Raw genomic sequence first — 27,880 nt, forward strand, 5'->3', positions numbered from 1 at the left:
TCATCTTCGCGCGTGGAGAATACTGAATAACTTGATAGGTGTAACTCGACAGCGAACATGTTTTTACCAAGAACGTTGTTGATAGAACTGCCCGTAGAATGAGGAAGTCCCGGCATTTTCCCGGGGAGATATTGCGAAAAGCAATTACCTGTTAGGTGAAACTAGGAGGAAACAATGCACTTGGCGTCTCTCAAGCAATTCATCATGGAATGGTTAAGATGGATGACGAAAGGTGCAAGTGGATGATTGAGTGAAAGGCGAAAGAGCAATGATAACCAAGTTGTCCCCGGAGTTTGTTAATTTTAGCGAGTAGATACCCTCTGCAGCACCTGAGGACAGCACAACTTTTAGCGACTTTTGGCGCTAAGTCGCAGGGTTACCTTTTAACATCTTCACTGCATCCACGCCACGACGTTCGTCGCATAACTCAACAACACCTAAAGACAACAAAGCGTCGTACCATGGAAGCAAAAACATATGAAGCTGAGGGTGTTCGTATTGCCGTCGAGGGTTGTGTAAGTCTACCTAGTCAATGATATTCATGGTGATCATGATGCTGATTTTATGATTGCGCAGGGCCATGGCACGCTCGATGCGATTTACGCCTCTGTGGCCAACTCTTGCAAGGCTCGCGGTTGGGACGGCATAGATCTTCTTATCATCGGAGGGGATTTCCAGGTGACACGAAATCCCATTCTAGCGCATCTAGCACTAATTAGCGAAACTAACAGCGCTGTAGGCCACTCGCAATGCCGCAGATCTTTCGGTTATGTCAGTGCCGGCCAAATATCGCCAACTCGCCGATTTTCCTGGCTATTACACCGGCGAAAAGAAGGCGCCATACCTGACCATCTTCATTGCTGGAAACCATGAAGCTAGCTCGTACCTATGGGAGCTTTACTACGGTGGCTGGGTCGCGCCCAATATTTACTACTTAGGTGCAGCTAATGTGCTACGGTTCGGACCCTTGCGCATAGCAGGGATGAGCGGTATCTGGAAGGGCTTCGATTATCGCAAACCACATCATGAACGTCTGCCGTTTAGCCAGGACGACATCAAGAGCTTCTACCATGTGCGTGAGATCGACATACGTAAGCTCCTTTTGTTGTGCGAACAGGTTGACATCGGGTTGAGCCACGATTGGCCACGTGCGATAGAGAATCATGGGAACGCTGGAGCGCTATGGAAGATGAAGCCCGACTTTAAGCAGGAGAGCTTCGACGGCACACTGGGAAATCCCGCGGCCGAGTATGTTATGGATCGGTTGAGACCTGCATATTGGTTTTCAGCGCATATGCATTGCAAATTCGCTGCCATTAAAACCTACAAAGCACCCGGCGACACTACGGAGACAACGAGCGGAGAAGTACAAAAACAGGAAGAACCTGTCCCAGCAGCCTCTTCCAAACCCGCTGCTGCAAATCCCGACGAGATTGATTTAGACCTAGAAGATGACGAAGACGCCCCTACACCAGCTGAACCCCCTAAAGAGTCCAAGCCCGCACTACCTGCAGACGCCACCGCAGGCGGGGTAGTCAGTGACGAGCTTCTCGCGCAGCTACCAGCATCCTTCGCTAAACCAGCACCTAAGCAGCCAAAGATTAACCCGGGCCAACCTGTCCCACCCACTATCACAAACACTACCACCCGCTTCATCGCCCTAGACAAATGTCTCCCAGGACGGAAATTCCTGCAACTATGTTCTGCTTTCCCCGTCGACCCTACACATTTAACTACATACCCACCCTCCGCCGATTCTAAACAACGCTATCGTCTACAATACGACCCCGAATGGCTCGCTATAACGCGCGTTTTCGGGCAATACCTAGCCATCGGCGATCGCACAGCACAGACGTCGGCGGATCTAGGTGAATCAGCTTACCAGCCCATGATCGACAAAGAACGTGCATGGGTCGACGAAAACATAGTCCAAGCGGGCAAACTCGATGTCCCCGGAAACTTCTCCATCACAGCTCCGCCCCATCGCCCTGGAATCAACCCCGACAGTGTCGATCACCAACCTGATGAATACACAAACCCGCAGACAACGGCGTTTTGTGAACTGCTTGGTGTACCGAATCTCTGGGACGCGAGCCCCGAGGAGAGAGCGGAACGGAAGGCAGCGGGCCCGCCTGTTTCGGAGCCGAGGAATTATAATCAAGGTGGTGGTGGATATAGAGGAAGAGGCGGCGGACGGGGGGGTGGAGGTGGTTTCGGAAGAGGACGTGGTAGGGGACGAGGTGGATGGCGAGGTGGTGGTCGTGGTGGGAGGAATAGGTAAACTCATGCTATGACACACATCTCAAGCTTCATGAAAATTTCATGATACCGATGAGTTTATAGCACGAGGATTGTTTCTACACAAGGTCACGTATGAAGGAATAGTAAATTAAATACCCCAAAATAGATCTGGTAATAAAAAAACGTTGTATTGAGTAATGTGTTCTACTGGAATTTGGATGTATCCCCACCTAAAAAGCATGGTCTCAACAGAGAAACACAAGCCACGCAGAGTGCGGGGGATAAGATATATCAATCTTCCATCTGTTGTAGGCGATTCAACACACGGGAGAGCAGAGTTGAAAGCATATGCTTAGATGGGTCCATTTGTTAAAACAGACATGACACTGTTTGCATCATACCTACCATAAGAATTTGGGATCAATTATGGTTAAGCAACCTTGAATTCCAATATCATTGCGCCTTCGTAAACCGTTGCCTCTACCTAGACCCCAAAATTCATAGTGATCATATCGTATCGTGGTATCTTGACACCAAAACGCCAGCCGTATCCCGTATTCTGTATCCGGTCTATGAGATCTTAATCATATCCGACTGATATCTGGTCGGTAGTGACGAGAGAATCTATGTTGCTTCTACAGATAGTTGAGACATCATGGTGAGCGTGCTTTCTGGTTTGACCTGTTGTTCAAGTTGCCTAGGAGAGACCTTACTATCAAGTCCTAGGAAATCCGCAGCCATCAAGAGCTCTAGGCAGAGTTCAACAGGGATTTCCATATCAGGTACGTCTTCCTTTTCACGGTTCTTGTACCAATAGTGGAAGAATTCGACGACCTTCTCTAAGACCATGCCGCTGTGATATGTTAGTCTTGTTCTCCGACCATTCAAACGTATAGCAAATGAATGCTATTGTGATAGGTGAGAAGAGATTGAAGTGTCTCAGATCAAGTGTAGTTGGCTGTCATTCAGACCATATGAATGGTCTGTCAGTAAGAACACAGCGAAATATTTGTGATTCATCACCGACAGTACTTGAGAAAGATAAATCGACGATAGAATAGAAGTAGAAGTAGAAGTAGACTTACTTGATCTCCTCAAACACACAGCGACCAGTTCGCTCCTCAGCGAACTTGCTATTGGGATCTAGCATACCCTTGATGACAGAACTAATCATGGTCGCCTCGCGAAGAACTACAAACTCAAAGCCATCACTGGAGACTAGAGTTACATATTCGCTGGATGGTGAACCGTTGGACGCCATCTTGAGAAATGCTGGCGAGAAATCGGTGGGAGGAAAAAAAGGTGATGGATTTTAAATGAAAACGCGTCTGTGTAGAAGAAAATTTGGAGGTATGGGGAATACCCGTTGCCTTAAATGGAATGAATTGGGTGGCTTTGGTGGCTTTAGTAGGCAGAAAGAGTGGCTGGTTTAGTGTTTGTGTCGGCGGAAGCTTAATTGATTTGGCAACACAAAAGTGGGGGTTTTCGACTTGTGTAAGCTGAAACATCGGGCTACACCGGGTCACCCGCGGTTTCCATGTCAACGCCCCAACTGCCCCAATTGACTTTTTTATTATTGACTTTCCAAGGTTCTGACGACATGCATGAAGCCGATTAACCAACCAGCGTAATCAACTGAGCCTCAGACACCCACATTCTCACCTGCAATTGGGCTTTAACAAATCCGCTCTTGCATTTCCTCTTCTTTTTTTTTCTCTTCTTCAAACCCGAATCCTCGAATCCGGACCTCGACACCACAAAAAGTCTCACCTCCATTCCATTCTATCCCATTAATCAATCAATTCTCAATCATCATTGTTCGGCCCGCTGAAATTCCATTTTGCTACCATTTTAATTTCTTCGCCTAATTACGGTGCTTGCTTGCTAAGTGCAATAAGACAATTTACCTACCAAACATAAATCCGACGAAACAAAAATTCATTTTGCACCAATTGATTCTTCGCTAGGACCGCCCGGCTATGGCGAACTATCAAAATCGCAGTTCATACTACGGTGGTGGAGGCAGCCAAGCTATCAGCGAGAAGTACGATAATGGTATTCAAAGACGAGGGACCGGCAGAGGAGAGCGTAACACGCGGTCCAGCGAAGGCACAGTCAGCACCGTCATGAGCGCGTCAACGGGTAGAGAATCGTCGGCGACGCACGTCACCGAGGCGCCCGCATATTCCAAGAAGATCGTGGTGGTCGGTGACGGAGGGTGCGGAAAGACGTGTCTTCTGATTAGCTACAGCCAAGGATATTTCCCAGAGGTACGATAACTTCCTTAATACCCGATTAGACCAGGCCGCGTTCGAAACTAACACCAATAAAGAAATACGTCCCTACAGTCTTTGAGAACTACATCACCTACCCGACTCACCAACCGAGTGGTAAGACCGTCGAGCTCGCACTATGGGATACAGCCGGACAAGAAGAGTACGATAGGCTGCGACCTTTATCTTACCCCGAAACCGATCTAATATTCGTCTGCTTCGCTATCGACTGCCCCAACTCCTTAGATAACGTCCTAGACAAGGTTCGTCGCATTCTACTCCCCATGACCTCGTCGTAACAACAAACTAATAGAGAATATAGTGGTACCCCGAAGTCCTCCATTTCTGCCCCTACACACCCCTCATCCTTGTCGGCCTGAAGTCGGACTTGCGACATAAGAAGACTTGTATCGAAATGCTCAAGACGCAAGGTCTGACGCCCGTTAGTAGCGAGCAAGGCATGGCTGTTGCCAAGAAGATGGGCGCGCAATACATGGAGTGCAGTAGCAAGGAGATGACTGGTGTAGACGAGATCTTTGACAGGGCTATCCAAACTGTCGTCGCTAACGACCGACGTAACCTCGAGGCCGCTATGGCCGCCGCGCCCACCTCAACGAGCGGCGGTAGTGGTAGCGCATCAGGAGGCGGGGGTCGCGAAAGCGGTGGTATCCCAGGACTCCGTACTTTTAAGAAGAAGAAGCGGAACTGCAACTTCTTGTGAGGGGCGATTTGAGGTAGCAATTGGATGCTATTCTTACTATTTACGTACAACACACATCAGTAAACAACAACAAGCTAACGAGCTTCTGAGAACATATTTGGACGAGATGAGACCAGACGAGACGAAGGAGAATTCATAGGAAAGGGAGGAAAAAGCCCGGTACTCAATGACCACTCTCGCATGACACCATTTTTATTTCTTTTTTTCTACAACTTTCTTCCGCAACGACATTTGGTACTTTTATTTTTTCCCTTCTCTTTTACGACCTCGGAACGGAAAGGTAAGGATCGCCGCTTTTGTTGTTTTGCTATAGAGTTCTTGAGCCCTTTTGTTAGCATTCAAGATCTCTTGATATTCGGCGTTCCTGAGAAAGCTTTTTTTGCTTGTTTTTTTTTCCCTTTTCCGCATGTATAGGGGTCTCTAATGACTATAAGGATTAAACGGGAGGGAGGAAAGGGATGGCAAAGGTGTTGGTTCGTCGTCAGTCATCAGTCATCAAGTTCGTTGATCATCATCCTCGTCGCCGTCTTGGTTCGCTGTACTCTGCTATGGTTACGGTTTTGGCTGTGACTACACGCCGAGTAGCTAACGCCGGTACGAAGCCGCAAATGCAACATTGGAGCCAACACATTGGTTTTTCTGGTTCGCCGCGGGACACAAGGATTGGGACCAGGAAACAATTGGAACTGTATAATTAATCAACCAATCGCGTTGTTGTACGAAAGCTCGTTGGCAAATCTGACTGGATCGATCATCACCACGGCCTCGGATAGGAAATAAAGAAACTTCATAATACTCTTGCCCCGTGTTTACCGCCTTTAGTGAAATATGTGTATTCAGTGATGTAATGTAAATGTGCCGTAGCTTCGTAGTGCTAAGGCGGGTATCGTCATGACCAACCGTCCCGTATCATCCCTCATTCATTCTGCTTTTACCTCGAAATACCGTACTAATCAAGGTTCGCACTTCATCTCTAACTCTTCGCCTCACCCTCCGCCCGTTCTTCAGCACGCCCTCTCTGACCTTCCTCCCCACCCTCCTCAACAACGGTCTTACCGTCTTCAGCCTCGGGTTCGGGATCTCGCGCCATTACGTTTTCAAATTGCGACCATAGGGCCTCGACGGAGGAGAATTCATTTCCGACGGCGGTTACGGCTTCGAGAGAGCGGTTGAGTTTGTTGATGTTGGCGAGGACGTGTTCGAAGCTCTACATCCGGTGATTTCTTGTTAGCTGTTTTCATTTTTGTCGTGTTTTTGGCAGTGGATGGTGGGATGGTAGAAGAGGAGGGGTGCGAACGAACCATAGCTATCTCGCCAATCAACGCTTCACGCTGTTGTTCGAAGTACGATTTTTCTCGCTCTCGCGTGCCCATTGAGGACGTTGAACGCTGGAGGTTTGAGGCCATGGTGCTTCGTTATGTTGCGTGTTTTTGCGCCTCGTTTAGAAGTTGTAGACGGAAGATGTGACCTCTGTGATTGTTCCCGGTAGGATGGATAAGGTTAATTTTAGGCTTTTGTAGACGCGCTGTAGCGCGTAAATTGAATTAAGTTTAGGTACGTCCCGGCGTTCTTAGGTACCATTAGTGGGGTAACATTGGGGGCTCGGGGTAACCCCTCAGTGACATCGACCGCTGGACTGTGGATTGTTAGGTACATATAACGTCACCACTGTAAGGCTCATAAGCTCGCGGCATCAATGACTTTCAAGGTTTTTTTTAATACTCAAGTCTTATACACTCTATCAATGCCAGACAATTTGGGAGATGTACAGAATCCAAGTATATGGCACAATACGTAACAAAAGCAGTCAAGTTTCATCAAGCACAATTAGTACAATGTTCATGGGAGCCCAACATTCCTAGCTCCCTACACTCTACGATGTAACGGACGAGACCTCCGAGTCCCTACTATACATATAACATGACTGCTCCCGTGTTGTAGGGTGCTACAAAGGTGTTCATGGCCAAAATCCCCTCCTGCGTGACAAACATATGCCCCCTGACCAGTGTTGTCTATACCCTTTCGTGTGTTGTGCCTATCATATCTTCATGCTTTGTAAATAGACATTCATTAACAACGGCCCGTCCCTTAACGCCTAGGTAATGGTATCAAAAGTATGTCAAAATTTCGTAATCGAGGTTGCAATCCAGGATACAATGCATTCATTATAAGAAATAATCGGAAGGACCACGTCGTCCTGCGGGAACGTGCCTCATATCATCTGGGACTGCCGAGAAAATACTAAACTTCGGGTCCAAGTTCTTATCCACGGACATAATCGAAGCAACATTTCCACACCTATAACAGTAGTTCGGGGCTGACCAGACCGTAACCACTGAGTTTTGCGGGAAGTGATACTGTTCTATCAGTTAGCAAATACAAAATAAAGACATAGAAATTGGCAGCTTACCTTATAACCTTCGTTAACGAGTTGATGAGCTCGAGCAATCAGCTTCAACCCGTTAACGTGGTTGAATTCTGTCGCCACCTTATCACCAAATAGCCACCCTGCACCTCGAGGGCTAATAGCCCAAGTCTCGACTTCTTCAGGATCACTCCAGACAAGATCGCAGAATGCTCCCTCATGGGGAATCTCCTGTGCTCGCGCAACCACTCGGATCTGATCAATGGTACGAATCTCAGGACTCAATCCTCCGTGGACGCAGAGTATTTCCCCATCTACAATAGCTGCCAGGACTAAGAAATCGAAGACTTGACAACAGGATTTCCACACAGAAGCGTTTCCGTACTTTTGCTGGCACTCCTCATAAAACCCGTATACTTGGGTGATCTGCCTAGACTCGTGGTTTCCACGGACGAGCACAATTCGGTCAGGATATCTAGATAACTTGTTAGAAAAAGGCCCTAAATAACCAACGCTAGATTGCCTTACTTAGCCTTCAAGCACATTAAAAGTGTAAATGTTTCAAGACTGAAATATCCTCGGTCGACAAAATCCCCTAAAAATACAAAGCGTGTATCGGCATTGCTAACTGGCTGTACGGAGTCCGAGGAGTTCCTCTGGGAATTGTTCACGGAATCGTTACCCTCCTCGTCCTCTTCCTCCACATTGGTCGACTCATCACTAGGAAGTCCTGGAACGTCTCCAGATGTGTTCTTCGACTTCTTTATCTTCTTCTTCAGCTTCGGATTAGTAATCTCGGTGGGAGGTTCGATATCGGCTGACGTGATAACGGATGTGGAGGTGGCGGGGGGTTCTGTGGCGGGCTGGCCTGGCATGCCACCGCTAACACGGAAAAGCTCGAGTAAATCGTAAAATTGGCCGTGGATATCACCACAAATAGTGACTGGCGTTATAACGGGTTGAATGTTGGATTCTATAATAGAAAATGGTTAGGTTATACCAGCAGAAACATATTGAAAATGGGCGTTAATTTGAACGTACCCTCCATCAAGACTTCCTTAACCATCTCGCAGAGTTCCTTCATTACCGGCTCGGGTAGATAACGACATTGTTTCGCTTGCTCGAGCCACTCGTCTAAACCAGCACCGGCAGTCAACTTCGCCGGTCCCGGTTTGGGGACACCAGCGCGAGGGAAACCCATTTCTGATATTTATATATTATCCGTTTCGGTGTGTCGCGCCAAACACGACAGGAATGATGTTCGGCGATAAGGGATATCCAGGGCTGATAACTTAAAATTCGATAGTTACTAGACCAGCAACACCGAGTTCAATAAACTCCGGTATCTATATGTTGTCGCAGAAAACTCCAGTGATACTGATCTTTTAACGAGAGGTTTTGGATCTGCGATCCAAGATTTGATCTAGGATTGGAAGTTTGTGGGAGCTATGCTTCTAAGCACGAGGCCGAAGTGTTGTTTTATCGGGATGTGTATATTGCAGGGTAGTGTCTACCGTGGGCGTCACAATGCCCTCCTACGTTCGAAAGGAATCGGGTGGATTTTAGTGTTGCGTCGTGGGACTTCGGCGAGTCCTAAGCTAGGAGTGGATATTCGGATCGTTGCACGGATAATGAATCTTAGATTGAATTCTCCGAGGGATGCTTATCGCGATCGGTTTAGGTGATCTTTCCTCCGTAGTTTTTCTAAAGCGTCATTCCAGAAAATGTTTGAAACGGCGGAGCTATCTCTTCCCGTTAAGCTTGGAAATCTGTGTGGTGATGCATGTGAGAGGTTTGATTGAATTCTAGCCGCCGCACGGATCGGGCGCCAGTTGTGATGGCCGATTCTCGAGGTTAGAGCGTACCTGCCGGTACCACTTCTCGGCTCGGGTCGGTTTGATAATTATTCCGCACTATTGTGGGTATATTAGGTAATACAACTCTCCCCCCTTTATTCGTCCCATTTTCACAAGGCAAACTGTCTTAAGTACCTTAGATAGGTGATGTTCTAATAGAAGTATACTTTAAAAATAGCAAATATTTATAGGGGTAGCTCATATTTAATAAATAAAGCCCCATAAAATCTACCAATTGCCTAAGTTAGCTTTTGCAAGCCATACTTTACATCTCGTCAATCTAAGTAAACGCATAAACAATAAACCAGAATAGTAACGCAGTTTTACTATATTCTTTAGTAATTCAGGGCTAATTCTAAACATGCTAAAGTAGCAGCTTCATGGCCACCTTGGAATGGCAAAGCCTGTACACAAACTCGCTATTGTGTGTAACCCAAAACCATATGGGACTGGGCTCTTAGCCGACGTAGCCCAACGGTGTGGGACGTTGGCTGCTGTCGCTTATAGCTTGCTGCATCCGGAGCTTCGCTGGAAATAGTTTCGTCCTCACCCGCTGTACAATACTCTACCAATGGCAAATACCTATTAGGAGTAAGAGCTCAGGGATAGCGCGATTTCCTAATTTCCGTAATAAATCCATGCATCATAAACGCGCGAATAAAAGCATTAATAGTGCAAGTGAGGCAAGAATCAGGGTGCAGTATGCCTTCAGCCTGCGTCAGTTGCAGCACCGGAGTCGGCAGGTGTAGTGGGAGGTGGTGCAGAAGATCCAGATGCTTCGCCAGCTACACTCGTGTTAGCTGTGCTAGCTCCACCACCGCCTCCTCGACGGCCTCGACCACGACCACCCCGCTTAGGACGATCCGGCGGAGCCTCACTACTTGCTTTATCGCTCGCCGGTTGTGTCGGAGGTTGTGTCGATTTCTTCGTTTCCTTTCGTTCTAGCACCTGTACAGTGCCTTCTGCAACAGGTACGGGACTCGCTGAAATAGCTTTTACCAACGCCTCATGATCTCCAAAGTCAACATAAGCAAAACCCTTGCGTTTGTCAATTTCAACAAATGTGACAGTACCAAAGGTCTCCATAGCCTGCTTAAGTAGCGGTTCTGTAACACCTTGCGAGGGGTTTGCATGCTTTACGAAAGCACGAGTCGCCCCAGCAGTAACAGATGGTTGGCCAGACCCTTTCTTTTGCGAAGTTGGTTTACTGGGTGGCTGACTTTTACCAGCAGCACCCTTCGGACCTGTGGGAGGTGTGGCAGTCGAAGTTGTAGCGACAGGCGTAGTTGAAGACGGACCTGTCGGAGGAGGTTCTTCCTTTCTCTTCAAGATAGTTGGTGTGATAATCGGGGTTGACTTCGCTGTACTGCTAGCACTCTCAGTCCCTTTTCCCTTGGACGTGTCCTGTTTTGTAGCCTTTCCACCCCTGGACCGACGGGATCCCTCTGCCACCTGTGCTTTCGGGGCAGTTGGAGCAGATAAGGGCGCCGATGAACTGGGTTGGCTTGGTGCCGTCGGGGGTGTCGATGTCGTGTCCTTACTATCCTTCTCCTTGCTAGTATCGGTCTTGGATGCGGCTTCTGCCTTAGCGGCATCCTGGCGTGCTCTCCTATGCGCACTTCCCGGGCTGAGGCCAAGGTCACGTTGTAGAATCTTTGCTGCCGCAGCAATATTAGCCCGTCGACTCTTTGGCGCGGCCTCTTCAACTGCCTTGCTCGTGGCCGCCTGCGTAGTGCTAGACTTTGCTGGCTCGGTTGTATCCTGAGTAGTTGATTTCTTAGTTAGAAGCTTCACGGGCTCCTTGGCCTTCTTCTCGTCCTTCTCGGTGACCTTTTCGACTTTCTCGGCCTTGGATTCCTTCCCCTTCTTCTTGGAATCTTCCTGACTTCCTTTCGGCTTCGCAACCTGAGACTCGTGTCGACCATGCTTACCAGTCTTCGAACTAGAAGCCTCTTTTCCCTTATTGGCCTTCTTCTCTTTGAGATATTCGACCAGAGGTGTCGTAGTGACTCTGGTATCTGCCTTGCTAGCGTCCTCCGCCACCTGGTCCGCGTCGGCCTCTTTCACTGTCAATTCCTGCGTAAGGCTATCGAGGAAGGCCATGAAGTCGGGGTCCTGGTCGATAGTGCCTTGTTTAGAGTCTATTCGTCGCTTGGTAGTGGGGATCTTTTGGTAGATAGCAATATCGAGGTACGGAGGGCCCACGAGAGCTGGGTCGTTGGAAGTTCGCTTCTCGTCCTCCCAAGTCAATGCTTGGACGGTTTCGGCTAGAATGGAAACGTCTTCGGTTCGTATGACATGGAGATAACAGCGCGCAGGAAGCGACGGGTTCGACGGGCTAGATGCGCGGCGATATTTAGCATGTGATATTCGCAGTATAGTTAACGAGACTCACTCTTGGGAAATATGACCATCTTGAAATCTGGTCCAATCTACTTTCCCATTTCCATCCTTCCATTGCTCTCCCAGGATATTCCAAAACTCAGTCTCAGTCATTCCAGGTGGGAGGCGACGAATGAGAACTTTCTTGCCCTTCAGAGGTTCTTTAGCCTTGGTCGCTTTCGGTGTGTCATTAACCGCCAAAGAAACGGGCAAGACGCCATTAGCTTTTCGGGCGCTCGAAGAGCTCGTCATGATTGCGATTTCTGAATTAGATGATCCTAGTCAATAGAAGTTATACCAATTTGTTCCCTGGCATAATTATGAAGGGGGATTGATTGACGTTGCTGTGGAATTGAAGATAAATGTTGGGTGGTTTGATAAAGTTGAAAGAAAGATAGGCCCGTCCAGAATTAGAACTAGCTGAATTGGAGGTCCCACCCCCACTAACTGAGCTATTGTTCTCTGAGGGCGGGCGCGCATTTAACGCATTGGTATAGCAGGGCAGGTGCTAACCATAGCTAGCCCTGGAGCCTTAATACCACACTAAACCGTATATAGCGGGGTGGTATCCTAGCACAGCAAGCATAAATACAGGGCAAGAAGAGTAGGACCAATGCGTCAGATCCATGGATGCGCTCGCTATTACAGAATGACCAAACCACAAACAAAGCTCACAACCTTGAGGTCCTACGTACCGAAGATGCTCTACCGCAACAGTACGTACATAAACATCACAATTTCTTTACCTATATTTAATCTTATACGAGTAGGTATATAGAGCTATTCATAAAATATATTTACAAATAAACGACAAATCAGTGAATCCTTGTCATAAGCGCTTCATCTACGAATCTATCATCGTCCCAGAAGGGCGTCAAAAAAACTGCCCACCGTAATATTAATACGGCTTTTGACTGTGTCAAACGGACTATTTCATTGGTCGAAAATTATACAGTATCATAATGTGAATTTTATGAGACTTCACACGGTGGGCAGTTTTATTGACGTCCTTCTGCGTCCATCACATGCTTAGAATTTGCAGACATATTTCACAAACAACAACACTAGTATCTCAGGTATAGTATAGTTGTACTCACTCAAATTCCTTTGAGACCCCGTATAATCCTTTTTCACACCTTAACGCTAGTGATCGAATATCTCCCTTTCAATTCGACGTAAGACAAGTGACGTCACCGTCACAGTTGATGACGATAGGTACCAAGCAGCATTGGTAATACAATCTTTCACAGTCACGTAACCTCGGAAGTCCCTAGATACGATCTAGACCTCGAATAGGCTAAAGAAAGAGCGAAATGCGCTTTGAGATACTCCGTGTGCGATCTCAGTTTCAGCGACTCCAAATTTCCGATTTCTAAGCCGTAAACCCCGACCCGTTGATAAAGTGAACACTGTAGGCTTCTCGGTCTACCTATCTAGGCATCTATATACCTATATATTTCTTTCTTTCCTTAATTACGTCGTAGTGGAATGCGTATTTCCCTCATCTACTTCAAGAAACATCATCTCGACAACCTAAACTCACTAGTTTCACCCGAGCGCTTCTACGCTTCCTCAAGTAAGAAAAGTGTAAAAATAGAGGACACCGGCTAGCCTAGTACCTACCTATACAAAACAAAATGGTCCGTATCTTTATAACAGGTTCCTCCGACGGCCTCGGCCTCCGCGCAGCCCAAGCCCTCTCCCAACGGGGCCACGAAGTATACCTACACGCCCGCACCCCCCAACGCGCCACCGAAGCCCGCTCCTCCTGTCCCTCAGCCAAAGACGTATTCATCGCGGACCTATCCTCAACCTCCGAGACCCAATCCCTAGCCACCCAACTAAACACATCCGGGCCATGGGACACCATCATCCATAACGCGGGTGTAATGCACGGCGCCTCAGCGCAAGGAAAAGGGAAAGAAGGCTTACCGAAGTTATTCGCGGTGAATACGCTAGCACCGTATATACTAACGAGTTTGGTGGACCCACCGCCCAAGAGATATGTTTTCGTTGCGAGTGGTATGCATCATGGTGGCGATGCGACGTTGAGGGATGTGCAGAGCGCGACGTATAGTGATAGTAAATTGCATAATGTGCTATTGGCGTTTTGGTTCGCGAGGAGGTTTGCGGGGAAGGGGGTTACGAGTAATGCGCTGAATGTAGGTTATGTTATCCCCCTTTTCTTATTTTGCTTCTCAGAGCGGCGCAGTCGTCCTTAGAGGGTTATCGTTTTCAGAGAAGTTCGAGCTTCTCGTTTTCTTCGTCTACTAACTTATGATAATCAGCCTGGATGGGTTCCTACGAAAATGGGAGGCTCTGGTGCACCCGATGACATTAACGCCTCTATCGAAACATACGTCATGCTTGCGGAGGGATCAGGCGTCTCCGAAGGGAAAACGGGGAAATTCTGGTATCAATCCCGCGAGGCGCGATCTGGAGGCTCGGGCAGAGAGACCAGCTATACAACCAAAGCAGATGAGGCAGCACGACAGGATAAGCTGATCGAGATACTGGAGAAAATCTCAGGTGTGCAGCCACCCGAATAAAGTCGCCGTCGATGAATAAACCATGACCAGGTTTATTGTTGGTGCAGATTGAATAATTGCAGAATTTTAATTTGGCTTTACGGCATGGTGGCTACTTATATAGTAAGTGCATGCTGTAGGCGTTTCTGAAGAAGGGAATCTCATTACGTCGGGGGCTGGCTCGGTAAGAGCTAGACAGACTATAGGGGTTATGTTGGTTGTACGAAGGCTGACGGTTTCGAACGATATCGAATCATTGTTGCCATATACCAGACTATAGCTTCTGTGTAACAATTTCAATAAGCTGTCAAATTCATGATCATCGAAAAACCAAATGTTCTCGGACTAGACTCGCCGGGTTCGTGAGATAGCCTTCTAAGATGATTGACACCATCGCTGGCGCCACATATCCCCTTGTATCCTTCGGGAAACTGCGGGTATTGCTGCGAATTAACAAAAAGTCCTGCATTCGATATATATTCACCGCTTATATATGTATACCAAGGTTTGCTGATAGCCGGGTGGACTGATTTTCGTATTGCTCCGCTAAAAAGCAATATACCAATCCACTAGGAGTGGGATGTCGCGATGATATTTTATAGCTTCAATGACGGAACAATCTAGAGCTTACCTTATCTAGTGAATTACGAAATAAGCACCCAGTAACATTAGGATATTTCCAACCAATTAATTGCGTAAAAAATCAGTCGATCTGACCTTCATTGGACGCGGCATGATCCGGGGTGGGCTGAGATAATATTATTCGTAGTAACCTACCTCTACTAACTGCAACCCTCTACCCGCGCTTAGCGGCAGAAATATGGAAACTCCTCGCGAACCTAGATATCTCAACTCCTGTCAACCCGGGGATAGGCGTTTTGCTTCGATTCATAAGGGCCTCGCAGGTGATATAGGAGCTAAACTCCACATGATTCTTTGGTTCGCCTCTTGCATGTGGTGGCTGAGTCTTACACGCATCTCCAAGGCGGGCTGGCCACCCCGTATTCGGATGACAAAAGATCTTTATGCGGGTATGTGAAGATTTATATAATGGCGAGACCCCTATTCCGGTTCATAACGTCTGGATAAAAAAAAATTAACCTTAAACCCGATCATGCCAAGCAACCAATCCTCATCGCCCGAGCAGCTAAAGCTCCCTGCCTCCATAGAAGAGGTCACGCCATCATGGCTTTCCAGTGTCCTAGGCCAGAAGGTCAAAGCTATTGAGCTCACCAGGAGCATCCTAAACGCGAGTGCTGGCAAGCTCTTTTTCACCTTGACCTACGAGGAAGGCAACGGGGATGACTCCAAGGTATTGCGTACGCCCACCCCCTCTGAAGAACGCTTTTGACTCGAGTGTGCATAGCCGAAACCAATCAAAATCTGTATAAAAGGGGGATTCAACCCAGACGTCATTGAGCGATATGCGGATTTCATCACTCTCTTGTACAAACGAGAGGCCGACTTCTTCAATCTAGTCGCCCCAAAACTTGGCCACATGGACATCCCAAAGTCTTACTGGGCTGGAAAGAACGATAGCCAGGGCCTCGTAATAATGGAAGACCTAGCGGCCGTCGGAGCTGAATTTGGCGAACCCGTGAACGCCTGGCCCGTCGATCGCGTCATGGCTGGTGTTACCCAACTGGCAGGTCTCCATGCTGCTGCTTGGGGCAAGCATACCGAATATCCGTGGGCCGATCCGGAGTATTATGATGGTTTAATATGGGCGCTCGCATCTCGATGGGATGACCTCATACTTGGTGAAAATCGACCCCCACTTCCCGATATACTTAAAGACGAGAAGCGAATTAAGGCAGCACTTAAGAAACACTATAGCTCAAGGAATCCTCGTTTCCTCACACTCCAACATGGCGACCCACACCTTGGAAATACGTATCTAATTCAAGGAGAGCCTCGTTTCTTAGATTGGCAGGGTATTCAGATGGGTTCTACTTTCCACGATGTAGCGTATTTCATATCGGGTAGTTTGACCGTCGAAGATAGGAAAGCTCACGAGATGCGCATATTAGATCATTATCTCGGTGCGCTATCTCGATTCGGTGGGCCGTCTCTCTCTAGAGATGATGAGGAAGTTATGGTAGAGTATCGCAAGTCGATGATGTCGGGCTTCAATTGGCTTTTGGCACCTTATGAGCTACAGAACGAAGCGCGCGTTCGTGCCATGGTTGAACGACATAGTTCTGCTTTAGTAGATCACAAGGCCATCGAGCTCCTCGAATCTCTACCAGATGTTTGATAAAACGGCGGCAATGGTGGTTTGGCTGCGGAGCATCGATTACGAAAAAAAAGCGTAAACTCTATGTGTACCTAAACACCAGTCATTACACCACCTAATCCCGAAATTGTACCTTTTATTAGCATCACAAGCTGTGATTGATAAAACATCGTTGCATTCTATAGAATAGCTGTCCTTTGTCAGCGATAGCAGCGGTAGTTCCGCCTCACGTAAGAATATACATTCCACGGAATCGGCTGGGCTGTCTCAAAGGAGCACACGGAATTTTTGAGGGCCTAGACGGGCCGTAATGAGATCAACCACGTTTCTGATAACGAAACACCTGCTGTAAGAAATTAGCCTGCGGTAATACGAATGAGTATCAGGGAGCACATGAATCCATACATCCATGTCTTCTCTCCTACCTAGGTAGTTTTAGCATAGCTCTTCGCCTACTAAAATGCATTTAACGATATATAGACTTCTTCGCAATGCCCCTACTACCTCAATTCTGACCATGCCCCCGGCCACCCACAACACTTAGTATTCTAGCTGTTGTTGCGGAGACTCGATCTCGACGCTCTCAGCTATTCGTGAGAATTAACGGATCCAGTATGCAATATGAAATTGGGTGTCGATAATCTTTCAAATGACTCCATGAATATACGTTATGCGATATGCTGGATTTCATACGTTGTCGGCTGAAAGAATCTCAGGGAACTGCATAACACTCGTAGCAGATGGCCAAATTTCGAGAATTAGGGGTAAAATGTGCTCACTAATCCTTATGGGTTCGCTACGCATCTCCTAATACCGAGATCCTCCGCGGGGACTTTTTCGAAGATCTACTAGTATATAGCACCCGCTGGGTAAAATGTATTAGAATTTCTGTATTTATTCAGGTAAGGGTTTTGGTGTTAAGGATGTCTCATACCAATCGCAGTACCATAATAATCCCTAAGCAATAACACAGCGCTGGTGCTCATAGACATATAGCCTCATAATGGTGCACCCGAAGAATCTCCATCTACTAACATATGGGCGACTGAGTTTGCTGAACTGGTGTTGTCATGAGCATGCTAGGAGGTGATGCACAGTGTGCGTGGTAACTAGCTGAAGCGATCACCATTCACCACCACCGGCGGACTCGGAGTTCGCCGATAGTAACCGAAACCGCAAGCGCGATAATCCACGTCGACGACCCTTCTTAGTATGATTTTCCGGTGCATACCGTTAATTGCCTCCCCGAATGACATAGCAGTGCGTGTATAAAGAATGTGATTACTTGCCAAGCCGGCAGCGCTCAGGTATTCGACGTAGGGGACAAATCCAAATGTATCTCGCGAAAGGCTGGGTATCGTCGCAGCGGCGACATAGGCAGCATCCGGAACCAATACGATGTAAAGTTCCTCCAGCTCCGTCATAAACTCGAGAACTTCGCGGATGGGATCCGTAGGCCCGAAAGGGATTGCCCTATCAAACTCGCTTTGTGGAACCAGAACAGCTAGCTTTCGCACTCGGTCACGCCATGGTACAGAGCGCATCGACCAAAATGCCTGCTCGGCATGTGACACACAGAGGTAGAGCATGTCGCTATCCCAGTCAACATATACGGGGGGTGCTTGCGTACATGTTTCGTTGTGCTCCGGAAGCGTCATGGTGGAAGATGCGACAAGGGTGAAGTGTATCGGCACGCGAGCACGGCCCGAAGTGACGGACTCAGCGAGATCCTTGCCGAATCGGACTGGGGTCCATACGCGCTTGCGTGAGAGGGCGACGGCATGGGCCTCGCGGTTTATGAGGGAAGACGGAGGTCGACCATCTAGAATGATGAGGTTCGTTGCGGAGTCCAGGACGGTGCAATTGAATAGTAGTGCTTCCCTCTTTGGATTTCGGTTCTGACTCTCCGGAGCGGGATGGACAACGTGGATACGGGCGCTCTCAAAGTGGTACTCCCAGATCAACATACGAAGTTCTTTAGGGAGATCATTGAAATATTGGAAGGCGCCTATGGCAGCCATTCTCATTATTATTATTATGTTGTAATATTTTTTGGTGAAGTAGAATAAGACGAATTGTTGTCGATGATGATGATGATGTTGGGGTGTTGAAGAAAGTTGTAAGGTTAGACAAATAAAGTGGAGTCATCGGATTGGCTACTAGAAGTGTGGAAATCCTGCTGGTAACAGAGCTGGTTATGCGCGTATTAGTAACAACCTTCTGTAGGTACTACCTAGATACCTGCCAGATCTGTTACCCGACAGGGTTCAAGTAACGCTAAATTTAAGGCACTACCCAAGTACCAGGCGCACTTGCACTATTTAGTGGTAATCCGCCAAAATTAATAGGCTCCGGGAAGGGGTCCTGTCTGTCGTGTAACAAGTGACCTGTAGTCTGTCGCTACCTGCCCCAGCAGCGTACCTACACTTCTTTCCTTTTTCAACACCACCCTTCTACGCCATTCACACGTACGGATCTACGTGCTTCAGAACTAAGCACAATTGGTTTAATTACCTAACTACCTAGGTACCTAATTTCATTAGCACGATTAATTCGTAGCGATCGAATTTGGCGACCTTTTTTCTCGGAAAAATAGGTGAGGCAACATCGACACAGCCCGCTACGTCTCGCTCACAGTCTCAAATAAAACCTGGCGTGGGATATATCCTAACACAACACGTTTTATTATCTCTTCATACATGTAAGTTCTTCATCAGTAGGTCATACTTATAAGTACAATCAACCATTCGGCCCCATGCCAGTCAAATAAATCTGAACACTGAGGCTTCTCGGCCCTTTTGAGAAATTCATTCCCAAGTTTGGGCGGTTATGAAGACTAAACCCATACCTACGAGGCTATATGATCTCCACCGTCCGCGTCGGATACTTCCGAAAGTATTGCAACCCACCACGTTCCCGTGGCACGGAGTGGAATACCCCAACCCGGAGGTATTTCCCTGGTTCTGACGCGGGATGGATGACAAGACCATAGGCGTATCTATCATCGGATTTGCTCAATCCTGATTCCGAAGCTTGTCTATCGTTCGAGTTCAGACTTAATAACTTCGTATGAGCTTCGGTTTCACTGTATAAGGCTTCCCTAATCTTTCCCCCCATTTCGTTGCCTTTTCCTCCCGTCGCGTTATCCAGCGGTTGGTCGTGGTGCCGTTTGGTTTTTGCTGACTTTGTTGAAGACATTCCGTATACCAACCGTCCATTATCATATCCAAACTTCCCCTTCGACGATCCGAGATGGGAGGCATCGGGGATTCCTCCAATGACCCACATATCCATGGTAGGATCTCGTAAATTCAAATTTGGCCCATCATCTTTGATCTCATGTTCGTATACGATCTGGACAGGATCCCAGGAGAGATCGTCCTCCACCTGGCGGCTTCCGATCAAGACCAACGATAACTCCTTAAAAGACTCGCTTCCTCCAGACTCGTTCCAGTCAAGGCTTATATCGGCGACATATTCGCCGTCTTCGGATGCCCGCCATGGTATATCGTGCGAGCCTACCCTCACGAACGATCGCATCTGAAATTGAAAGGGAACAATCACACCGCGAATAGTAATACAACCATTCGATACGCGACCAAACGGCGAATCACTCGTCAACGACGTCCATCCTTCCAATTCGCATTCTTGCTCAACGGGCGCGGGGTCCGGCCCCGAAAGTACTTTAAATCGTCTCTCGCCGAATTCGATCGGTTGACCGCGGCTTGCCCAACTCCAAGACGGTGCGACGTACGCGTATCGAGACTGTAGTGAGTCCAATAGCATTTCCCTCGTCAAATGTAAAGTATCGAATGAAATGAGTGTAGTCCAAAATAGGTCAATATAGGGGATCATGTGTCCCGCTAGGTATCTTACGGGATGCAACGTAGTTGCAAGCCCAGAAATCGCCGGGAGTCTATCTAAAGGGTCGGTTAGCTTCCGAAGAGAGTACTCTTCTACTATATTTAGCCAATTCAGGTACGCCGTCTCGGCATCGCGTTCGTCATTTTTAATGTACTTGGTTCCACAAGCGGTGATCGATGGTTCTACCCTTTTGCTTGATTCCGATTGCGCACCGCTTTCGGTTATGACATGCACTCTCGCTCTACCAAAAACGAGCACCCTCTGCGAACTTTCGTATTCTTGAAGGACCCAGGCACGTAAGTTCCACTGGCTATACGAAAGGGAGAAAGTCAAGCAGTCGACGGCCGCACGGAAGGGGTGGATCACGTCGCCAATAAATCTGATCGTGTAGGATCCAACTACTGCCTTGTTAATCTGCGACTGAAATCTCAACCTCGTAGCGATCCAATTTCTAGCGAGGAATCCTTGCTGGCAAGATGTCGAAGCCGGTGTACAAATCGTCACTGTCGCATTCCGGTACACATGGGACATGCGTGTTGACTCTCTAGCCCAATCTTGTCTGTCGTCCTGGATAATACAGAGCGCATCTACCCAGAGGTATCGTATACCTAGGGCCTGTGTGACGCGGATGGCATCACGAACGATTGGCGAAACTTCATGAATTTCGAACCCACTCAACCGTTGTTGCAAGGACTTTCGTTCCGTCTTAAATTGCAAAAGGCTATCCTCTTCAGGTCCCCAACAATAGCTTAGAGTAGTGTATGGAACCAAGATAGAATCCTTAAATTTAGTATTGGAACCCGTCTCGATAAGTCGGCATGATACGCCTCCTCCGCCTCCTATGTCGATTAGGCGGGTTGGATACCTGGTCATTTTAATTGGAGACACTTCTCCCAACAATGTTCTCGGGGACACTTCCGCCTTCGTCTGTGGGATTGGCAATGTTCTGATTTCGGAGTGCCCGCTCTGATTCAGGCAATGAAGTATCATATCAAGATTTTCCGAGCATAGGGCGTCTTCGTACGGGGGTTTTACAAGCCTCAACCATCGGGCGCAAGGGCCTAAACTATCTCAATCAATCTTGAAATAAATGAAAAATTGCCTCAACGTACCAGAGGGAGAATCAATATCAAATTGGAGCCACATCGACGAACTTAAGTGATCACCTAGGTACTGTTACTTTAACTGCCTTGGATATTCAATTCCTTCGAAACTGGCGCACCTTTCTCATCCAACCCAATCCACAGAAGTTCAGCTACCAACGACTTAAGACCGAAGGATCCGCCATCGAGTTCCATCGAGTCGTCACCCCGATACCACTCATAAAAAAGGGATACTGTCAGCTCATCGAAGCAATCACGAACGTACCTCCCCACGACCTTTTTCAGTATCACGCAGAAATCGCATCCTTTATCGGCTGTATCAGAGAGCCACGGGAACTCAGGCGCTGAATCAAGTAGAAAATAATCAAGTTTGAACCGGTAGTTCCGATGTTTCTTTGAAATTCTAAGGTGAGTTCCTTTAGAACCGGAGCCAGCTTGATACGCTCCCGGCCAGGTAGAATCGTCAAACTCAAGAACGCAGCACCTTTCGCATAAGTTCGCGATAGGAGGAAGCGTCGCCATTTCTCCAACGAATTGGTATCATCGGTTTCATGAGCGCCATATAGAATCGAAAAAGAGACTTATGTATCCATCATCAAGTAATCCTAGCAGTATGAATGGTGGATACTGCACTTACATAACCAAGTAATTAGACTCAATCTGGCTGCCAAGAAGATCCCCCGCCATAATATTACACGGATTGGTAACCACTCACGTACCCCGGTGAGCTTCCGCTCCTACCAATTGCATGGTATGGGGTTTTGTGTAGCATTCTTACTGACATAAAATTCCCGTAGATCTCTGTGTATCATGAGTCGTCTTGCAATTAAAATCCACGGTAGCCTTATGCGACAAAAGCTCGCATATATATAACTGATGAAGGTTTCGGAAAGGATGGTCGGTATACCCTGTTTCTATTCGCCTTCTCCTTTTGCTCCCAGATAGAATTTACATATGTACACGTTTAATTGTTCACTACAGGTAATATCAATAGTCCAAGTAATATGGATTGTAATCCAATGACATGGTTGCAAAAATCATAAACGTACATATCAAAAAGTGATCATCCAAATAACAAGAAAAATAAACATGAAACTGTCGACGGCACTGCGAAGTGCTAACATGCGGGACACATAACGGTAACCCCAGTCTTTAAACAGGTATCTAAAATAGCCACCCCCCAAACTCGCTTCCGTTTCCAAAAGATAACACTTTTTAAATATGAATAATAGAAGAAAATGATGTGAAAGGGGAAGAGCTGTAGAGGCCGCTAGCCCCGCCGTGGCCATGTGAAGAAACACATGTATACTGAATTGCGGAAGGCGTGTGTTGTTGCCTCATACCCATATCTTGCGATGATGTAAGTAGCATTAACTATCCGGCCCACATAGGCCATATTGATCTCAGCGTATGGATGGTTTCAATAACGGCCCGTAAATAGAGAAAGATGAAGTGGTGGTACAGATCGAAGTGATACAGTGATCCCGGGCTAGAGTGAGGCGCCGTGGGAAGGACCCGCAAAGCCAGCAAGGCCTCAATCCACGCGGGGTCGTGCGGCCACAGTGTTGTCAATGTGCCTAGGCGATACTAGCAACGGATTTTTGATATTACATCGTGATGATGATGTTACATGCCGTTGAAGTATCTAAGTAATGAGCTTCGTGGCCATGGGTAATGGGTTTGGCGGCATTAGGAGACGGGTATTAACATCCGTGTTGAAAGTGGTAGCTGCACCCTCAACGTCCGACCGATTTAGCGTTCCTAGGTGTGATTTCTCAACTAATAATCACATCAAATCCTTCGATGGCCACGTTCGTAAGTTGGGTATTGTATTGGGTATTGGATGTAGTTCCCCGTGGGCGGAGCATCGCTGGCGCTATGGTAACCCGATTGAGCTGCAGATCGGGGAGTTCGAGGGACGTTGGAGTATGGATCCATAGGACCCGATGCTAGATCGACCGTGTAGTTGCCCGAGTGTCTCTGCGGACTTGGCATCTTTTCGACGTAGGCTCTACTGCTGCTTAGGTGAGCACCTGGGTTGACGCTAATCGAATTTCGTCGACGTGATGGTCCAGGTCTCTCTTCACTGGATTCGGCATGCCTCCTACTGGTGCCTTTCGATTCTCTGCGACTCTTGTCATGCCTGCTCCCCGACCGTCTTACTCTGGATAAAGGCTCTCCATTAGCGCCGCTCATGGTGTCGTCGATAGGGGAATCTGTGATGGCACGGTAGCGGTGTCGATAGTCGTCGCATTCATCCTTTAGTTGATCGTAGTCAATCCTAAGTTCTTTTATCTGTATCTGTAGAGCGGATTTGTCATCTTCGAGTTCTTTATTGACTTTTTCGAGTCTCTCATTTTTCTCGCACTCTTCGCGGTAGAGTCTCTCTGTGTCCCGAAGATTTCTGTGGGATCTGGTTAACTCGTTGTCCAGATCGGCACACTTCTTTTGACAATGCTCGACTTTCTTGTTCGCTTGACCCAGTGCCTCCTGGAGAGCACCGACGCTGTAGAGTTGGTCGTGGTAGTCCTCTGCTGTGAATCTACGATCAGGTCTGCCACCTAGACTAGCCTGTTCACTAGAAGACGAACCCAAGCCTGAGTCATGTCCCGGTTCGCGGCTGCGGTAACTTCTCGATGAGCTCTTAGCCGGGTTTGAGAGCTGGAATGAGACATGCCTGTCCGACATTTTGTCTTAAATGTCACCACCAAAGGGCAACAACTTCTAACAGATGCCTGCGGGGTGTTTCACAATGAGGCGACGATGCAGGAGGAGACGAGCGAATGGGAATAGTCGACGATTGAAGACGGGCGAAAGTATAGGCGGGGGGAGGCAGTGTTGAGTCACCGAGATGTAGACGGCAGCCAACAACTAAGTAAAGAGAAATATATAAGTCCGTATAGATCGCTGGATAGTATACGATGATGAAAGAACTTATGAGAAGTATGCCTTACAAAGAAAAATAAGTAAAGAGATTGAGATGGAATAAGAATAAACTTATACAAGGCAATTCAGGTCTTGTGATTCGAGAATGGCCGATTGCTGCCTTCAGTCTCGAAAGATACTTCGTGTATGTATAACACTTACACCACAAAACCGACGACAGCAGTTGTGAATACGGCAGATATATGCAGGTATCGGTACTAATAAAAATGTAGCAAGCCGGGCTGCCTCTCACATGGAGTCATACTTTAGGCAACGGACCCCCTAGTCCGTAGCTAGCATCCTTCCCCGATGGATGAGCCTCAAAAGTATACCAAGGGTCACTTTAAACCACGGAGAATAATGGTAAGGGTACCCAGGTTAGGGATGCGCCGTGGCGGAAACACTTGTTTCCCACACTCCCCGTCAATCGAGGAGATGGGATGGGTGGATGCCTTGCTGACAGCCCGCGCTCCACGGCGCATCACGCAACGAGTAACGCGCCAACTGACAGATCGGGGATGGGGGAGCTGTTGCACCTGAAAAGAAAGAAAAGGATACAGCCAGAAAAGTCTAGTACCTAGGTACTGTGAGACGGCATTTTGTGTTTCCCTCCTTGATCTGAGCTGGGCCCTGGGGTGGCCAGCTTTTCACCGAAAAAATCAGAAGTCTTATCGAGCCGGTTGCGTTGACCGCTCAAGTACCTAGGTATTCAGCCCCCAAAACAATCCACCTAGACGTAATGTTCTGGGTCGCATCCGATATGTAGGTCAAGCGGTTCTCAATTGCGATCTTAATTCTGGCAGTGCAGTGCCGTCTTCTGCGCAAGTGCGTCGAGTAAAGCTGTATCCCGCACTGGCGCGCATTCTGCCCACCAAAAATGCCTAACCAGCCAGAATCATGGGTTTCTTCTGCATGGTCGATTGAATGACATCCATTGATCTAGAAAAAATCAATCGAGGCCAGCAAAGATTAGGACAAGCAACGGTCCGCATCGATGACTCACAGGCGGGCTGCATTAAGGGTATCAGAATAACCTCATGCATTGAAATACATGACGTCCGATCAAATACATTTGATTGTTGATCTCCTACTTGTCACGATTTGAGATTCTTGCCTAGCAGGGCTGAAGGAGAACGGAATCTCCAGTTGGTGTCCCTGGTCCCTTAACCAAAATTGGGAGGCAGATAGGAAAAAAAGATGGGGGGAGACTTGGCGGACCTTGAAAGCCTTGGAAAGCATCTGATTGATCTGGTCCACTTAACAAAGTGGAAAAACTGCGGGGCGATGAACAGAATTCGCTAAGCCAAGATAGGAAGAGTAGGCAACCATTTTGTACCTAAGTACACGAGCTATCCATGAATAAAGTGCTTAGTCACTGCATCTAAGTTTAGTAATCCTTACCCCCTACATCATTAAAGGGTACAGCCACTGCGGCTGGCCCAGCTTGTTCTCCTCTACCAACTTTTTTCAACGAGTTATTATCAAGGAACCCATTCCTGAAAGTCCAGAACACTACCAATATTGACATGTATCGAAACCGACCCCAACAGCCTCTCCTACGCTACATATACACGAAGATCAGTTCACTATAGGTAAACCCAGGAAATTCACTCTCTTACACACCCTCAACATCTTCTTTACACGTGTAAATAAGCGGTGACCCTGTTGTTCTCCGCCAATTCGGGATATTCAAGTTACCTCCCGAAGCAAAGCACAGCCGGCTAGCAAGCCATCGAAAACTTTTTAGTTCCCGAGATATTCAGGAGAAGGCAAGGGAAGCCAGAAAATTGCACTTTCGCGATTCAAGCCAAAAGTCCGCGAACAATCCGGTGATACCGATGCTGAGCTGTCAATGATAGCATTGGCATCGACAGGTACTATACGTATTAGGTATTACGTACATGATTTTCTAGTCCTACCTACATCCCGTGGGGAATTTACCGAGCGATAAGAGAGGAAGCCGATGTAGCCGTACAGTACAAAGTCCGAACTATTAGAGAAACGTAGTGTGTTCAAAGTAGTGGGGTACCAAAAATATCTCTGCCTACTCGCTCGAACGGGTTCGTGGTCCGCGGCTGAGAACTCCTCTTAGGTCATCACTTGAGCGGCAACCAACCAAAACCTGTGGATCACCCTGTAATGTCCGTGGGTTGCCCGCAAGGAACGACAGCTAGACGCCAGCCAACCAACATACAGAACATTGAAGTATTAAGACGTCTAATTATTCATCTATTGATTTTGTTATTAAACTATGTAGACTCCCAACCTTGAATTTGAAATTCGACGGCTGAATTCTAGATGGTAAGCTGTTCCAAGGATCGCCACATAGTGGTTGCATAATCGCTAATTAATAAAAAAGCAAGCCAACCTAGTTGTACATAGGTACCAGACCAGCAAGCGAGACTTGCATCCCAAGTTTTCTTTCTCGGACATTCCATCTTATCTACTACTATCCTAGCTTCCTAAGCAGTACTGTGTTCGAAGGATCATGCTAGACAATTAGGACAAGCAAGCCACTGCGGGTGGCGATCTACGTGTTGTATGCGTACTTTAGCCTTTTCCACTCGCACAATACTACACTTCAGCGTAAGTCCTGCGGGGGTGGAGTCGTGTGCTCGTTAAAGGGGTTAGGAGTTACTGGGTAGCTCCGGCAAGGCAGCCTCGCCAAGGGTATTACTGTCAGCACCTCGCTACGAGAGGTAGGTGGTAGGTCATTATCCATGAAGCTACCCCAAGATTTCTAGTATGAATAACGGCCTAATGGTCGGGCGCGGTCAACTCGCGGTATGAATACAGGATTATTGAGATCGTGGTTGATGAGTTGGTTGTGGTGGTGGTAGTAGTACTACCCCTAGTACGTAGGCGAGCCGGTGAGACATAGGAAAGTGCAGTTTCGGGTACTAGAGCATTTCTACGTGGGACGATAACTATGATACTTCCTCGGCTCAGCATATGTTAGGGTATGTAAGTAGTATCATGTGTTAGTCCCCAATGGTGTGTGGGCTGGGCATCGAAATGACTTCTCACATGACAGCTGGCTTAGACCGAGTTCCACGGGTCAATGGCTTAAGCACCCGACCGTTGGACTCAAAAATGCTCACCCCGCGGGATTTGCAAAGGGTTGACTCATTATATCTCATGATTTCGCTTTCAAATGCGAGTTCTGTTGCATCTATTTCCTAATTACTGATTTCGGGGTTCATCAATCTACCCTACTTTCTCTCCAAATCCCGCCTTAAGCTAATGCAAAAACTAATCAATGTAGAAATGAAAAACAAAAGAAATGAATCGAAGTAGTGGTATCCAGTTTTGAAAAGTACATGTAAAAATTGTTATATCATGATGTAGAAGTGAAGAAAAATCCCAATACCCATCTCTTGCTCCTA

General features: G+C 47.5%; 11 protein-coding genes across 11 annotated transcripts; 4 read left to right on the top strand and 7 right to left on the bottom strand.

Moving 5' to 3' along the window:
* Window positions 1–289: 289 nt before the first annotated feature.
* Window positions 290–2,573, top strand: F4822DRAFT_265493 (lariat debranching enzyme, C-terminal domain-containing protein). Its single transcript, XM_051454631.1, has 4 exons — window positions 290–515; window positions 577–678; window positions 740–2,162; window positions 2,253–2,573. Exons 1-4 carry the CDS (start codon window positions 462–464, stop codon window positions 2,279–2,281), a joined length of 1,608 nt encoding a protein of 535 aa, XP_051314772.1. The 5' UTR covers window positions 290–461; the 3' UTR covers window positions 2,282–2,573.
* Window positions 2,426–3,637, bottom strand: F4822DRAFT_404641 (POZ domain-containing protein). Its single transcript, XM_051458221.1, has 3 exons — window positions 3,327–3,637; window positions 2,955–3,094; window positions 2,426–2,876 (listed from the first exon to the last, which is right to left on the bottom strand). Exons 1-3 carry the CDS (start codon window positions 3,500–3,502, stop codon window positions 2,866–2,868), a joined length of 327 nt encoding a protein of 108 aa, XP_051314773.1. The 5' UTR covers window positions 3,503–3,637; the 3' UTR covers window positions 2,426–2,865.
* Window positions 3,638–4,128: 491 nt separating this feature from the next.
* F4822DRAFT_265529 (ras-domain-containing protein) lies at window positions 4,129–5,464 on the top strand. The gene is made up of 3 exons (XM_051454632.1): window positions 4,129–4,511; window positions 4,574–4,777; window positions 4,837–5,464. The coding sequence occupies exons 1-3, from the start codon at window positions 4,221–4,223 to the stop codon at window positions 5,233–5,235; spliced, it is 894 nt and encodes a 297-aa protein (XP_051314774.1). The 5' UTR covers window positions 4,129–4,220; the 3' UTR covers window positions 5,236–5,464.
* A 606-nt stretch (window positions 5,465–6,070) lies between these two features.
* Window positions 6,071–6,752, bottom strand: F4822DRAFT_265533 (DASH complex subunit Dad1-domain-containing protein). The gene is made up of 2 exons (XM_051454633.1): window positions 6,537–6,752; window positions 6,071–6,442 (listed from the first exon to the last, which is right to left on the bottom strand). Exons 1-2 carry the CDS (start codon window positions 6,639–6,641, stop codon window positions 6,209–6,211), a joined length of 339 nt encoding a protein of 112 aa, XP_051314775.1. The 5' UTR covers window positions 6,642–6,752; the 3' UTR covers window positions 6,071–6,208.
* A 180-nt stretch (window positions 6,753–6,932) lies between these two features.
* On the bottom strand, window positions 6,933–9,498 carry F4822DRAFT_404644 (Metallo-dependent phosphatase). The gene is made up of 4 exons (XM_051458222.1): window positions 8,642–9,498; window positions 8,129–8,573; window positions 7,646–8,075; window positions 6,933–7,592 (listed from the first exon to the last, which is right to left on the bottom strand). Exons 1-4 carry the CDS (start codon window positions 8,799–8,801, stop codon window positions 7,401–7,403), a joined length of 1,227 nt encoding a protein of 408 aa, XP_051314776.1. The 5' UTR covers window positions 8,802–9,498; the 3' UTR covers window positions 6,933–7,400.
* A 150-nt stretch (window positions 9,499–9,648) lies between these two features.
* On the bottom strand, window positions 9,649–12,239 carry F4822DRAFT_404645 (Smg-4/UPF3 family-domain-containing protein). The gene is made up of 2 exons (XM_051458223.1): window positions 11,852–12,239; window positions 9,649–11,794 (listed from the first exon to the last, which is right to left on the bottom strand). Exons 1-2 carry the CDS (start codon window positions 12,088–12,090, stop codon window positions 10,165–10,167), a joined length of 1,869 nt encoding a protein of 622 aa, XP_051314777.1. The 5' UTR covers window positions 12,091–12,239; the 3' UTR covers window positions 9,649–10,164.
* An 836-nt stretch (window positions 12,240–13,075) lies between these two features.
* On the top strand, window positions 13,076–15,022 carry F4822DRAFT_404647 (NAD(P)-binding protein). Its single transcript, XM_051458224.1, has 2 exons — window positions 13,076–14,000; window positions 14,127–15,022. The coding sequence occupies exons 1-2, from the start codon at window positions 13,476–13,478 to the stop codon at window positions 14,385–14,387; spliced, it is 786 nt and encodes a 261-aa protein (XP_051314778.1). The 5' UTR covers window positions 13,076–13,475; the 3' UTR covers window positions 14,388–15,022.
* A 458-nt stretch (window positions 15,023–15,480) lies between these two features.
* On the top strand, window positions 15,481–16,623 carry F4822DRAFT_429619 (kinase-like domain-containing protein; the record flags this gene model as incomplete). Its single annotated transcript, XM_051461134.1, has 2 exons — window positions 15,481–15,678; window positions 15,733–16,623. The coding sequence occupies 2 exons, from the start codon at window positions 15,481–15,483 to the stop codon at window positions 16,621–16,623; spliced, it is 1,089 nt and encodes a 362-aa protein (XP_051314779.1).
* Window positions 16,624–17,162: 539 nt separating this feature from the next.
* Window positions 17,163–18,814, bottom strand: F4822DRAFT_265596 (uncharacterized protein). The gene is made up of 2 exons (XM_051454634.1): window positions 17,537–18,814; window positions 17,163–17,467 (listed from the first exon to the last, which is right to left on the bottom strand). The coding sequence occupies exon 1, from the start codon at window positions 18,627–18,629 to the stop codon at window positions 17,712–17,714; it is 918 nt and encodes a 305-aa protein (XP_051314780.1). The 5' UTR covers window positions 18,630–18,814; the 3' UTR covers window positions 17,163–17,467; window positions 17,537–17,711.
* A 212-nt stretch (window positions 18,815–19,026) lies between these two features.
* F4822DRAFT_404655 (HET-domain-containing protein) lies at window positions 19,027–22,160 on the bottom strand. Its single transcript, XM_051458225.1, has 3 exons — window positions 21,689–22,160; window positions 21,579–21,632; window positions 19,027–21,527 (listed from the first exon to the last, which is right to left on the bottom strand). The coding sequence occupies exons 1-3, from the start codon at window positions 22,089–22,091 to the stop codon at window positions 19,459–19,461; spliced, it is 2,526 nt and encodes an 841-aa protein (XP_051314781.1). The 5' UTR covers window positions 22,092–22,160; the 3' UTR covers window positions 19,027–19,458.
* Window positions 22,161–23,360: 1,200 nt separating this feature from the next.
* F4822DRAFT_429622 (uncharacterized protein) lies at window positions 23,361–24,257 on the bottom strand (the record flags this gene model as incomplete). Its single annotated transcript, XM_051461135.1, has 1 exon — window positions 23,361–24,257. The coding sequence occupies one exon, from the start codon at window positions 24,255–24,257 to the stop codon at window positions 23,361–23,363; it is 897 nt and encodes a 298-aa protein (XP_051314782.1).
* Between the last annotated feature and the right edge of the window lie 3,623 nt (window positions 24,258–27,880).

Source organism: Hypoxylon trugodes (assembly GCF_022578975.1).
Source record: "Hypoxylon trugodes strain CBS 135444 unplaced genomic scaffold F4822scaffold_5, whole genome shotgun sequence".
In the NCBI taxonomy this organism is placed as follows: domain Eukaryota; kingdom Fungi; phylum Ascomycota; class Sordariomycetes; order Xylariales; family Hypoxylaceae; genus Hypoxylon; species Hypoxylon trugodes.

Bases quoted from the DNA above. Each gene is read 5' to 3' on its own strand.
- F4822DRAFT_265493 (XM_051454631.1), top strand. From the start codon at position 462: ATGGAAGCAAAAACATATGAAGCTGAGGGTGTTCGTATTGCCGTCGAG. The intron at 679-739 runs GTGACACGAAAT...ACAGCGCTGTAG, and splicing joins TCATCGGAGGGGATTTCCAG to GCCACTCGCAATGCCGCAGA. The intron at 2,163-2,252 runs GTGGTGGTGGAT...GTGGATGGCGAG, and splicing joins GCCGAGGAATTATAATCAAG to GTGGTGGTCGTGGTGGGAGG.
- F4822DRAFT_404641 (XM_051458221.1), bottom strand. From the start codon at position 3,502: ATGGCGTCCAACGGTTCACCATCCAGCGAATATGTAACTCTAGTCTCC. The intron at 3,095-3,326 runs GTAAGTCTACTT...AACATATCACAG, and splicing joins TGTGTGTTTGAGGAGATCAA to CGGCATGGTCTTAGAGAAGG.
- F4822DRAFT_265529 (XM_051454632.1), top strand. From the start codon at position 4,221: ATGGCGAACTATCAAAATCGCAGTTCATACTACGGTGGTGGAGGCAGC. The intron at 4,512-4,573 runs GTACGATAACTT...ACACCAATAAAG, and splicing joins GCCAAGGATATTTCCCAGAG to AAATACGTCCCTACAGTCTT. The intron at 4,778-4,836 runs GTTCGTCGCATT...TAGAGAATATAG, and splicing joins TAGATAACGTCCTAGACAAG to TGGTACCCCGAAGTCCTCCA.
- F4822DRAFT_265533 (XM_051454633.1), bottom strand. From the start codon at position 6,641: ATGGCCTCAAACCTCCAGCGTTCAACGTCCTCAATGGGCACGCGAGAG. The intron at 6,443-6,536 runs GTTCGTTCGCAC...CACCGGATGTAG, and splicing joins TGATTGGCGAGATAGCTATG to AGCTTCGAACACGTCCTCGC.
- F4822DRAFT_404644 (XM_051458222.1), bottom strand. From the start codon at position 8,801: ATGGGTTTCCCTCGCGCTGGTGTCCCCAAACCGGGACCGGCGAAGTTG. The intron at 8,076-8,128 runs GTAAGGCAATCT...CAAGTTATCTAG, and splicing joins TTAATGTGCTTGAAGGCTAA to ATATCCTGACCGAATTGTGC. The intron at 7,593-7,645 runs GTAAGCTGCCAA...CTGATAGAACAG, and splicing joins TCGTTAACGAAGGTTATAAG to TATCACTTCCCGCAAAACTC.
- F4822DRAFT_404645 (XM_051458223.1), bottom strand. From the start codon at position 12,090: ATGACGAGCTCTTCGAGCGCCCGAAAAGCTAATGGCGTCTTGCCCGTT. The intron at 11,795-11,851 runs GTGAGTCTCGTT...CCGCGCATCTAG, and splicing joins GATGGTCATATTTCCCAAGA to CCCGTCGAACCCGTCGCTTC.
- F4822DRAFT_404647 (XM_051458224.1), top strand. From the start codon at position 13,476: ATGGTCCGTATCTTTATAACAGGTTCCTCCGACGGCCTCGGCCTCCGC. The intron at 14,001-14,126 runs GTAGGTTATGTT...TATGATAATCAG, and splicing joins TTACGAGTAATGCGCTGAAT to CCTGGATGGGTTCCTACGAA.
- F4822DRAFT_265596 (XM_051454634.1), bottom strand. From the start codon at position 18,629: ATGAGAATGGCTGCCATAGGCGCCTTCCAATATTTCAATGATCTCCCT.
- F4822DRAFT_404655 (XM_051458225.1), bottom strand. From the start codon at position 22,091: ATGGCGACGCTTCCTCCTATCGCGAACTTATGCGAAAGGTGCTGCGTT. The intron at 21,633-21,688 runs GTGCGCCAGTTT...AACAGTACCTAG, and splicing joins GATTGGGTTGGATGAGAAAG to GTGATCACTTAAGTTCGTCG. The intron at 21,528-21,578 runs GTACGTTGAGGC...GAGATAGTTTAG, and splicing joins TGATATTGATTCTCCCTCTG to GCCCTTGCGCCCGATGGTTG.